Genomic DNA, 13,136 nt, shown 5'->3' with positions numbered 1-13,136 from the left:
TGTTTTACTAATATTTTAATTAGTTTGATGATCTGAAACATTAGTGTGACAAACATGCAAAAAAAAAAAGAAATCAGGAAGACAACACCTTTCAACACCAAGGTATATAATATGTACACATATATAAAATATGTACACCTCTTATTTTTTTTATTATGCACTCTATGCAAGACCAATCTGGCATCCTTTGGTCCATCTGACCCAAGCTTTGCCTTGTCTTTCCATTATAAGCATGCATACAGGTGTCCCTATTAAAGAGCTCGTTGTGTGTACAGGCACTCTGTGTACGGATCAAAATGTATTATCTTGTGTGTAGGAATTGTTGGGAAACTAAGAATTGCAGCCTATAGAAACCTTCATTGCCCTCATGTTATACTAAAACACTTCAGTGTTTTAATTTACTATTAACATTTTTTACAACATTCTTGAATATTTAACCGATTAAAAATATTGATGGATAATATAAAATAGCCCACTTTAAATATCACACAGTTCCTTCAAGGCATTCAGCACTATGCTTTTTACCAAAAGCCTGTCTTCTTTCTGAATATTTTTATTACCCATATGACTAATTAGAGCTTCATTGCTAGTCACTGTTAAGATTTAATGAGCTCCCATAATTTATTTACATTTACACATGACCTTTTGAGTGCACCTATTTTAAGATAGAACTCTCTGGATTTAATGGCTTATGTTTTTTTTTTTTTTTACTTCCTATTTTCTCCACTCGTTTTAAGGTCAGGCTATTAATTTTGACCTTTCTATCCATCATACTTTTTAAAGTACACCATTTCTATCTTGTACAATCGATGCGGCTATGTTCTTTTTCTCATCGCTTTGTGAAAGCCATAGTTTTGGTAGATTTATTTTGGACTTTTGTTCAACCTGCCCGAATTCTCCCACACCTCTCCACTGCTGCGCTCCCTCCACTGACTTCTGGTTGCTCCATGCATCAGATTCAAAGCCAAAAATGGACCAACACCCTCTTAGTTCAGAGACCTCATTACCTCTCGCACTGCCACATTGCTTCTAGCGCTGCTTGACTGGTACCACCTTCTCTCAGGGTAAGAGGTAAGTATACCTCGAAGCTCTTCTCTGTTCTGTTACCAAGGTGGTGGAATGAATTTCCCCTAGATGTCCAAACAGCAGAGTCCCTGGCTATCTTCATGCGATGGGTAAAGATCTACCTCTTCTTGAAACACCTAAACTAACACCAGGTTTGCTTTGTCTTTTTACAAAAAAAAAAATACAACAGATACACACAGAGTTGTAGGTAGTTTTAATTTAGGTTTGTAATCTAGCATACCAGTGTAGATTTATTAATTGATAGAGACTCGAAGCACTTTTGTACGTCGCTCTGGACAAGGGCATCTGCTAAATTCCTGGATAAATGTGATTATATGGACATGCTCTTAACAGCTATCTTTTTCTCTGAAAGGCACTATCTTGACTACTGTGAGGATAATATATAGGAGCAGTAAGACACCGCGTAAACGAGTGAGACCTGGTCAGCATAAATAATTCAGAGCCACAATTAATGGCGGAGACTATTTCAGGTTATCTTGTGACTCGTTCTACAATTCCAGCCAAGATAGGGAAAAGAGGAACAAGCAAAAATAAGAAACATGCTTTTTTTTTTCTCACCCGATACTAAACTTTAGAGATTTCAATTAACACCTTGCAGCTTGGCTTTGATTGTCAACAAAAGAATCAATTAAAAGGTGTCATTTAAAAAGTTTACTGTTATTACCGTACACACTCGTTGAGTGCAGCATGTCTTGTGCTGCACTTCAACTATCTTTATTATCCTAGCACTTATAGGAACATCTGTTTCGACTTAATTCTATACTTATTTGTTGCTCTCCATGGCTGTCTGAACTTCTTCCCCTCCTTTTGTGCTTTTCACTAAGCAGCCATAACATTAAAACGGAAGAACATCGATTGTCTTGTTACAGTGACACGTTTTTTAAGGAGTGGGATCTTTTAGACAGCAAGTAAACAGGTTGTTCTTGAATCTGATGTGTTCGAAGCAGGAAAAATGTATATACATTTTGATCTGAGTGACTTTGACAAGGGCCAAATTGCGATTGCTGGGCAACTGGGACAAAGCGTTTCAAAGTGTTTACAAAAAGTGGATGGACCAAGGATGGACCAATCAATGAACCAGCAACATGGTAATGGGTGCCCATTGCTTACTGATATGCATCTTGATGCCAGAAAACCTTCACACCTCCAGAAGTACACTATATGGACAAAAGTTTGTAAACTTTTAAACAGACTCAAAATCATGTAGGTGGTTTTAATGTTATGGCTAACATTGATGTCATGGATTTTATATGATGTACGAATTCTGTATAATAGTTCGTTATATTGTTCCCCAAATTGAGACAGTGCCAGTTAAAGTGACTTTATCTATGACTGCAGTTAAATCACTAGAATTTCCACAACCCTAACAAAACAAAAGAGAACAGCAATTAAAATAAGGAAAGCGAAACCTGAAGAACTTATTAACAGCTTGCATTTAGATCCTAATGCAAATCTTTCTTCATTAAAGACAAAAGCACTTGAAGACTCATGCTGCTCACTCTGTACATAAATATTCATAAACAGTATTCACATCATTATCATTTACATGTAAGCTTATTTATTGTTCAAAAACTTTTGCCAGTTTTGTATTTATTCTGTATTATTATCTTTAATAATATTTATCGTATGCCATATACAGTATTTACTTGTTTCGGCTCCTGTGTACAGAATAATGAGATTGTTATTCTACCAACAAAAGGATTCGTGATTCACGGTCCCCATTAATTTGTCCAAAATAAGGTAAATAAATCTTTACGCTGATTTCAGGGACAATTGGTATTACTTAGGAAGCCTTCTTTCAATCGCAGTGCTTGGAGAGCGATGATGATTTGAAACATCCCTGAAAATAAAGCTGTGGTTGTTGAATATTGAAGAACTGACTATCGACCCCAGGCTGTATATACAACATGATCGCTGCTCTTTATCGCACTTGCGTCAGCCACGTGGAAATATAGATCCTGTTTTGCGATAGCAAATTCTGAGCGTTACTTGAGGACTACATGTCAAATATTTCATGCTACAGCCATTTGGCTTATAAAAACGGCCATTTTGGTGCTGCATATCAATCGGCCGAGCTTGGTCTTTAATAAATCAATAGTAACAAGATGGCTGTCCTGTCTTTAATTATGAACTTGCAGCAAGAGTGGGAGTAGAAATCCCAGGTGCTGGACTTAAAATCAAAGAAGACTTAGAAGAGTTTGGTCTTTGTTTTTCTTTTACTGACAGACTCAATGACCGATGATTAGATTGATCACTTACTTTGCGGCTCTCAGATCTACACTGGTGTTTCTTTATTTAAGATAGATATTAATCAAGCCTGGAGGCAAGGCCAGAGGATATTTTTGGTGTTTCCATTAGCATTCTAAATGAAATGGCACTCGATGTTTTACGTTAGAGACTGCACTGACACTGTATCTCTCTCTCTCTCTCTCTCTCTCTCTCTCTCTCTCTCTCTCTCTCTCTCTCTCTCTCTATTTCTCTCTCCTCTACGCTTCAGTGGCCTTCATTGCTGCAAGCAAAGATGGGAACAAGGAAGTCTCGAAGGTAAGGCTGACTTGTTTTCTGCTGTCTACCAGCCAGTAGGACCTAAACAACTTATGATGCATAAAACATCTATGGGCGACTTTGGAGCGACTTTTTAGAATAAGCTTTCCACCATCATTATTGAAATGTCAGCTAAGAGGAATATCTTTGGAAGGAACAGTGTTTGCTGTTCCAGTATTGCATCAGAAACGTTTAAGTTGTATAGTGTCCTGCGTTGTGTTGGAGAATCAGGGTTTGGGGTGAAATCAGGTTTTACAGTTTTGTAAATACTGATCATGTGTTTGAAAACACAAACTATATCATCGGCAACAACCTGAGAGCAAATCTTCATGAATTTCTGATTTTCTTAATATTTTTTTTTTTTTCGCTTTTTTGATTTTAATGACATGCACCTAAACTGGCTTGGACTACAAAACAAAACCTAATGGCTTGGACTAACAAGAACAAATCCATCACACTATTTATAAGAATTGAAGAACTGCACATTATGTAATTCTGTGCCATGCAGTATGGAACTAATCCTGAATGTAGTTTTATATAAGGTTGTTGTATTTGCTGTATTTTATATAGGATGTTAAACTGGTGCTGGTATTTCAGATGCTGTGAGCACCATCCTCGCTGCGATAAGCTTGAACGTTTTTGCTTAAGTCAGCGATTTTCTGCAGTGCCATTGGTTTTGCTGTTTATATCATTTTGATCTACCTTTTATCAATTTAATACTGTGAGGAGCAGAAATGCTTCATGTGAAAGAAGAGGGAGGGGGCAACAACCCTGGAGAAAACAAAAAAAATTACAGTCGGGTGGAAAACTTTGCCAGATTTACTTTTTCTCAGTTCAGCAGCTTCATGACCTGATTACTGCTATCGTTGCTAACGTTTAAAGCGGTGCGTTACCCAAGCCATATCAGTGTTAGGATTTTCTAAGCACGTGTTTGTCCTGAAAGATCATGTATACCTTCAGTAGAAAATGAATTTGTCACATAGAAGTCTTTATTCTCTGTGGCTGGTTAGTCACAGGGTTGCTAAATTGGACATAATTGCGTCTGTGCGGTTCTAATGTGAAGGGCTAAAAAGCTAGTCACACCATGAAGGACACCGGGGTAAAGGAAAGAAACAGAGCGGAACATTTAAAGAGCATTTATTTGCATTGCAAGTATTTATCCCCCCCATTATTTATTTGTTAATTTATTTATTCAAATTTTGTTATTTTACGGCTTTGTGGTACAATGCTTTACATTTTATTCCATGTTAGTCTTCACAAACAGATTTCTACTACCTTTTTTCTCTTCACTATGACACTTGCAATTTAGCTTGGGTGCATCCTATTTCTGAGGATCATCTTCGAGATGTTTCTATGCTGATTGGGGTTATGAGATCAACTTAATGGTTGCAGAGCTTAGGCAATGTCTACACTAATTTGAATACATTTGAAAGCAGTGTCTAAAAATGCTCCATGTCCACACTATCGTTTTCAATCGTTTCCCAAAGTTGCTTAATACTATAATTTCTAAAAACACTTCTTTGCCTGTACTGTGTATGAGTAAATCATAAGACGCTTCGACCTAAGTCGAGGGAAGGCACCGTCACATGACTAAAAATGCGTCATTGTTTTCTAAATGTTTTCACAGTCCACACTACAATGCCAAAACTGCTTTGTCACAATTATCCACTAAAGAGAGCACGTTTTCAAAAAGCTACGTATTTGTTGACTAAAAACGGCGTCTCGGTGTGAACGGAAGGACAAAACAGAAAAAAATATGCGTTTTTTCAAACAAAAATATATTTGTGTGGACATGGCCTCAGAGACCGAAATGTGTCATTGCACATATCTATAGTAGGCTACAAAAGCTTTCTACAGCATTAAAGGATTCCTAGAAAGCAGTTGCCCCTAGAAGTCTTAATTAGAAGAAGTGTGTTACAACCACTTTTTCTAAGCTGACCACCTGAGCATACTACGAAAGCATCTGGCCACTCTGCCATTAGGTTTTTCAGTGATTGTTGACCATCTGCAAATTTCTCTCATTTCTACATATGTTCTCTGACCTTAAAAAAAAAAATAAAAATTGAACATTGGTTCTTGGTTGCTTCTCTTATCAAACCCTCCTCACCAATTACTCAGTTTGGTCAAGAGTCCTGGTGGTTCCAAACATCTTCCATTAAAAAGTTATGAAGGCCATTGTGTTTATTTAGTGCATCTCTCCTTCATTGCAGCCTTCGCTAAACCTGTGCCTCGACCGAATCCTGTCTCTGAGCTTTGCAGTCAGTTTGTTTGACAATAGACAGGTGTGTGTCTTTCTTAATCCAAGATGGACTACAAAGTGTCGAAACATCTTGAGGATAAGAGAGAAATTCAGATACACCTGAGCCACATTTTAAATCATGTGATATTTCAGTTTTTGGTATCTAATATATTTGGATGGAGAACGTTTATGAACAGCGATTTTCAAGTCTTGCCAAAGATTCTCAATAGGATTTAGGTCTAGACTTTGAATTTGCCATTCTAACACATGCATATGCTTTGATCTCAGCCATTCCATTGTAGCTCTGGCTGTATGTTTAGGGTCGTTGTCCTGCTGGAAGGTGAACCTCCGCCTCAGTCTCAAGTCTTTTGCAGGCTCTAGTAGGTTTTCTTCCAGGATTGCCCTGTATTTAGCTCCATCTATCTTCCCATCAAGTCTGACCAGCTTCCCTGTCCCTGCTGAAGAAAAACATCCCCACAGCACAATGCTGCCACCACCATGTTTCACGGTGTGTTCAGGCTGATGTGCAGTGTTAGGTTTCCACCACACATAGCCTTTTGCATGTCCAAAAAGTTTATTTTCTCATCAAAACCACAGCACCTTCTTCCACATGTTTGCTGTGTCCCCTACATGGCTTGTAGCAAACTGCAAACGGGACTTCTTATTCTTTTTTTGTCAACAATGGCTTTTTTCTTGTCACTCTTCCATAATTGCCAGATTGGTGGATTGCACGACTAATATTTATGTGGACAGACTTTCCCACCTGAGCTGTGGATTTCTGCAGCTCCTCCAGAGTTACCATGGGCCTTCTGGCTGCTTCTTGGATCAGTACTCTCCTTGCCCGGCCTGTCAGTTTAGGTGGGCGGCCATGTTTTGGTAGGTTAGCAGTGATGTCATACTCTTCCCATTTTCAGATGATGGACTGAACAGTGCTCTGTGAGATGTTAAAAGCTTGGGATATGTTTTTATAACCCAACCCTGCTTTGAAATTCTTCACAAATTTATCCCTGACCTGTCTGGTGTGTTCTTTAGACTTCATGATGCAGTTTGCTCACTAATGTTCTCTAACAAATCTCTGAGGCCTTAAAAGAACAGCTGTGTTTATACTGGGATTTAAGTAAACACCGGTGGTAGACACTAATTACTAATTGGGTGACTTCTGAAGGCAGTTGATTGCACTGGATTTTATTTAGGAGTATCAGAGAAGAGGGGAGTGGTGGCTCCAGCGGTTAAGGCGCTGGGTTGCCGATCGGAAGGTCTGGGGTTCAAGCCCCGGTATCGCCAAACTGCCACTCTTGGGCCCTTGAGCAAGGCCCTTAACCCTCTATGCTCCGGGGGTCCCTTACGAGGGAAATATCAAGGTCCGTGACGTCGGAGTGCCGTGGGGTCGCCTTCCCGTGGGCTCACCAGGAGGGACCGTATGGGACGGTGCTGTGAGGATTGGGCAGCAGTCGAAGGCGGGGGCCTGCTTAGACTGCTGCCCCCGCGACCCGAATTACGGATAAGCGGGAGAAAATGAATGGAAAAAAAAAAGAGAAGAGGAGGCTGAATACATACTCTATGCACGCCACACTTTTTAGATTTTTATTTGTAAAAAAAATTTTAACACCATGTATCATTTTTCTTTCACTTCACAATTATGTGAAACTTTGTTTATCACATAAAATATAGCTGATATATAGCTGATATGATGGAGCGGAGAAAAGTAGATATGTTGTGTGTAATCAGGTCTGGGTGTGGCTAGAGAAATTGAACTCACAGTTTGAACAGGGGGGCAAACACTTTTTCACACAGGGCCATGTAGTTTTGAATTTTATTTTCCCTAAATAAATAAAAACCTTTATTTAAAAACTGCATGTTGTGTTCACTTGTGTTATTGTTCACTAATATTAAAATTAGTTTGATGATCTGAAACATTTAAGTGTGACAAACATGCAAAAAAACTGTGCTTTATTTCAAAGCTTCTTTGTTTTAACTTTCACTTTAAATTATAAGCCTTTATCTTCCTGCTTTCTTACCCAGACAGATGTACAGAGGTTGACAATAATTTAACTTGATGCTATTTAATCTTTTAAATAGTTAAAATATTAAAACAAAACAAAAAAATCATGAAAGTGACACCGAAGGAAAAAAAAAATCATATATGTGAGGATTTAATACACATTAGATTAAATAAAAATTGTTATTCATCTAAGCTGTTAGCTATATGTGGTTAATATTTCAATTGATGTAGGCATTGGACTCTGGATCGAACTGAACACTGTTTGCCAAATGCCATAAATCTAAAAAGTGTGAAAAAAATTGCTACTGTCAAGACATTAATCTCTTCTCACTAAAGAAGAGAAGTAGTAGCTTAGTGGTTAAGGCATTTGACTTTGCATCAAGGTCTTAAGTTTAAATCCCAGCCACGCCAAACTGCCACTTCTGAGCCCCTGATCAAGGACCTTAACCCCATAGTTGCTAAATTGTATGAATGACATAAATCAAAGTCTTTCTGTATAAAGGCATTTACCAAATGTCATAATTGTAAATGTAAAAACAATCAAGAAAACAGTTGTTTAAGACTGAGTTCTCATAACATTTTCAAGTGTTGTTTCCACAAGGAATCTTCTTGTGCTTTCACACCTGCTGGTTTGTGTGGTAATTTTGAATCAAAGCCAAATCGATCGTTCACTTGGTATTCGGCTTGGTTTCTTGCTGCGCATAAGTAGAGGAAGCAGAAAGCAAAAAAAAAGTTGGCTGACGAGAATATAGGGCTTAGAATACCTGCTCATTGCAATCAAGCACTGCTAGAGTTACAATTTAAATGAAACTACCTCACTCAGTCTCATTTTAGTCTGTATTTGTGTGTAATGAGTTGGATGGCTATATACTACAAAGGAAGGGGGGGTTTCTAACTATGTTTTTCTATCCTTGAATATAAAAAAAAAAATTGTAGACAACAGTTTTTTATATTTATTTATTTATTTATTTATTTATTTATTTATTTATTTATTTATTTATTTATTTATTTAATATTTTATGGGAGAGTCCTTGTCAAAGGAGTACTTACAATGTCCCAAGATTTTCTTGACAGCTTATGGTATTTTTTTTTAATCATATTTCACTCCCAGACACTAATAGATATAGTAACTGGCAAAAAAAAAAATGTCTTGGCCAATGCAAATATCTGACTGCAAATATCGAAGATGACGGTATTGCCTTCGGAATCCCGACTAATACGCATAATTCAAAAGAATAGCAATGCAGGTTAAGAGTTTCAAATTGAATGCGAGCAGAAAATTAAATTGGGCAAATGTATTCACCTCTTCGTATTTAAAATGACAGGAAGCTCGCACTCTTTATTGGGAATGTCAGGCTGCACCCCAGGATAGAGGATAAGCTATTACATGTTGCTGTAAAATCAATACACTTCAGACACATGCCGTCTGATTCCATGCAGTTCAGGTGGTGTGATGTGGTGCTTGGGAATGGCATCGGCTTTCGACGCATTCAAGGTGCCAATTAAGCTGTTCCACAGCTGCCAGGACCATGTCTTTTCACACCATGTTGGTGTTTAGAGGTCTACTTCTCGCTTCAAAACTGCTTAGAGCGACTATTTACCTCAGTGTTGATCTAAAATCGTTGGTAATGTCTATCGACTGAGCGATGTCAAGGCCAATCGAAGAAAAGAGGAGAATTACCTAGAGGGAATGAGCATTATCAGCAGCAGACACTTTTTTTTATTTTTTATTGTTAACTGGGTTTTACTGCAAAGCCCAGCCATTAGGGTTGCACAAGTCAGTGTATTCATGTAATGCGATGCATTGTTTTTTTTTAAACATATTTGCATCGGTAAATACATATTTGTTTATATATTATTATTAGTGGATGTGCTATACAACCCAGGCATTAGGGTTGTATAAGCCAGTGTACTCCCTATTTATCCGGACTTGGGACTGGCTTGGTCGAGGCCGCCACAGGTATTGTTAGCCAACAGGGTCCCGGTGGAAATTACGCTCCTGTTAGCCATTGGAAAAAGAAGGAGAGGAGAAAGACTTCTACAAAGACAGCAGGGAAAAGAAAAGTTTAGGAAAATGGAGGATAGTGTGTTTATTTTAAATGTTGGTACTATGACTGGTAAAGGGAGAGAGTTAGCTGATATGATGTAGCGGAGAAAAGTAGGTATGTTGTGTGTTCAGGAGACCAAGTAAAAGGGGATGCAAGGCCAGTAACATTGGAAGTGGGTTCTTTTATGGTGTGGATGGAAAGGAAAATGGTTTAGGGTTGATCCTAAAGGAAGAGTACAGTTAGAGTGTAGTGGAGGTGAAGAGAGTTTCTGATAGGGTGATGAACACGAAGCTGGAAGTTGAAGGGGTGATAAATGTCATCAGTGCTTATGCTCCACAAGAGGGTTGTGAGATAAGGGAGAATGAAAAATTCTGGAGTGAGTTAGATAAAGTGGTAAAGGTATACCTAGAAATGAACGATTGGTGTTTAGGGCAGACTTCAGTGGGCATGTTGGTGAAGGGAACAGAGGTGATGAGGAGGTGATAGGTAGGTATGGCCTGTAGGAGAGAAATGTGGAAGGGCAGATGGTGGTAGATTTAGCTAAAAGGATAGAAATGGCAGTGGTGAATACATATTTTGTATTTTAAGGATGGTGCTTACTGCAAAAACAAGCTTTGTATAGTTTATTATTTGGATCTGTTATTGTAGATTATGGCTAAGGGCTGCAATTGCCATGACAGTTTTGCATTCAAGTGTCTAATGGTGAACAGTTGATTACCTCATTTATGATGGAACTGTAATGAATGGACATTCTGTGTCACCCAGTTTAGAATGTGTTCCTTTTTTTTTAACCTGGTTTCTCCTAAGGATTCTTACTCATAATCTTTTCATGCCATTGTTCATTATGGATGGATGGATGGATGGATGGATGGATGGATGGATTGATTTTTCATTGTAGCACAATTCTTATTGAGTCAGTTTTTAAAGTAGTTTTTTTCCATGTTGCATAAACCCACAAAGGACGATTCTCAGTAGTGAAAGCTTCTCTTCATGCAAAGGTCATTTAATGAAATTTGTCATAAGCTCTTTTTCTTATTGCTTTAATCTGCAATGAATAGTAGTACACAAATGCCTAATAATGACAATTACAATGATTCCCATAAATGACTCTTAGAATGAAAAAAAGGAACTTTCTAAGACAGATGTTTGTCCTCTGAGCACAAAAAGCCTTCTCTAATGATAGGTCAAAAATAATTAGCATAAAAGTAAAGGGATTTCAGTTTAAACAAAGGTTTTTTCCTCTGAACTATTTTGTCATTTGCTGTCAGCTCTATAACACCGATTTACTACAGTAGGAAGTGAAAAGTCGCTGTCAATTTGTCGCCTGCTAGTGTGAACTCAAGGTTACATTATGTGTTAGATGCCAAACATAATTTTTTTTATCATCTAGAAATATATTTGGATGCTTTTTGCTATATTTGGATACATATATCCATGCACTGTTCCAAACATGAAGTATGACTGCATTCTTCTTGGAGCTGAAGCTTTTCAGACTGGTATCAAATAAAATATTGAAAGATTAAAATTTTAATTTCAAAATGGGGTAAAAGGCCACTTTTCAAAAAGTGTTCCACATTTTGCTGGGTTCGCCTCATTCCCTTTCACCACGGACATCATGAATGATATACCACTACACATATTTCTTCTCTAGCTATTCAATCTTGCATGACCTCTGCTGCCAGTCCTCCTCTCAGTAACTCGCCGCATTGGCACCGCAGCGTGTGGGCAGCAGAGAAACTCAGAATATCTCATGAAAAGGCTCCGGGAAGTGAGATCTAACACGACTCGATGGGTCAGTGGAGCGCCAGTGCTGTAGGTGTAACAGGATCTTTTCACATAAGATTCGATGAAAAATGCAGGGACACAAATGACCTTGGCTTGCAGGTAGAAAGCTTGGAAAATAAAAATAAACATACGATAGGATATACATGTCAATTAAGCCCTAGTGCGAGGTTCTCATCAGACTTTTTGAATCCTCATTTTCACTTCAAACAGGTTATCTTATGCCACATCAGCAGCTTGGCTGAAGGGTAATGGGAGGAAACTAGATAAATGTCACCCGCTATTGCATGGAAAAGTCTCTTTGTGTTTGATTAGTGCACCGCCAGAGCTCTCTGTATGTGCAAAGCACCTTTTAGACTGTAGTATTTCAAAGAAAATCGCAGAAACTTGCGTTCAATGGCTGTGTGGAAATGAAACTGCAGTATCCAGGCTTGTGCTTTGGAAGTAATGTGTGTGAATGTCCTTTGCTCGGTTCATGATTTGTTATGGGAGAATGAAGTGGTGAAGGGGAAGCACGGAAAGATTGGAATTATGTAAATAAGTATAGATAAGATGCGGTAATGAGAAAAGAAAATTTTTCCAAGCTAATAGTTGAGAATAGACAAGGGCAGAATGTTTGTACCCCTTGTCTTGTTGTTCAATGAAGAATCATTAAAAATACCATTAAATCAGCCAGTTCATTCTTAGTCTGGGTTCTGCTGTTATGTCAGTCACTTTAAGTAAAACCATTACCATTCTAAAACCAAAGAAATAAGACCAATCTAAATCTTTAGTATTCTCAGGAGTTTGTAGACTCACATGTTTAGATATGTCATGCATGTTACTGAGAAAGTCCACAGGTCGGCAGGAATAATTTCCTTTGATTAAAGCAAGGTAAAAAAAATTATATATATTAATTAAAAAAAGATGGCAGCAATAAAAAATGTCAGCACCATGACAAAAAAAAATCTGAATCCAAATAAGAAGAAAAATCTGAATTTGATAAGAACTGAGAGACATAGCTGCAGTACCTAGATTTTCATTGACACCAAGCGCAAAGGGAGCTGCTATTTTCTTTGTATTCTAAGCATTTTGTTGAATGTGGAAATCCCTTACACACTAATGCTCCCTTGTTGATGATGGAAAAGCAGGGGGGTATAGAAGGACTGATATGGGCATGCAGCACACCAGGGAGCATACTGCACATTGCAGATTAAGTCACTTAGTGCTGGCTCTAATAAAGTTTTTTTGCGCAGCATTAAAATAAAGTGCCAATACAGCCTGTCCTCATTTTTACACAGCCATTTTATCCTAACTGAATGACTAGTCCTATATGTTTTGATTAATGAATTCATCTTCGCTTGTTTATCTTTCATTTTTGAGATTTAATATAAAATGACTGGGATTCGCAAGATTTTCATTACATTTGTGTGTGTAATTGAAATACATAAGCTTG

The 13,136-nt window shown here is 37.9% G+C and overlaps 1 protein-coding gene across 1 annotated transcript in view; it reads left to right on the top strand.

The window, feature by feature from the left end:
• Positions 1–13,136, top strand: part of b3glcta (beta 3-glucosyltransferase a) — a 182,561-nt gene that overhangs the window by 18,185 nt on the left and 151,240 nt on the right. The window contains exon 2 of the mRNA XM_083548013.1: positions 3,584–3,630. Coding sequence (XP_083404139.1) covers positions 3,584–3,630 — 47 coding nt within the window. The remainder of the gene's footprint in view (positions 1–3,583; positions 3,631–13,136) is intronic.

The sequence above is a fragment of the Silurus aristotelis genome (genome assembly GCF_946808225.1).
Source record: "Silurus aristotelis genome assembly, chromosome: 8".
In the NCBI taxonomy this organism is placed as follows: Eukaryota; Metazoa; Chordata; class Actinopteri; order Siluriformes; family Siluridae; genus Silurus; species Silurus aristotelis.
This window is presented reverse-complemented; position numbering and strand designations above follow the sequence as displayed.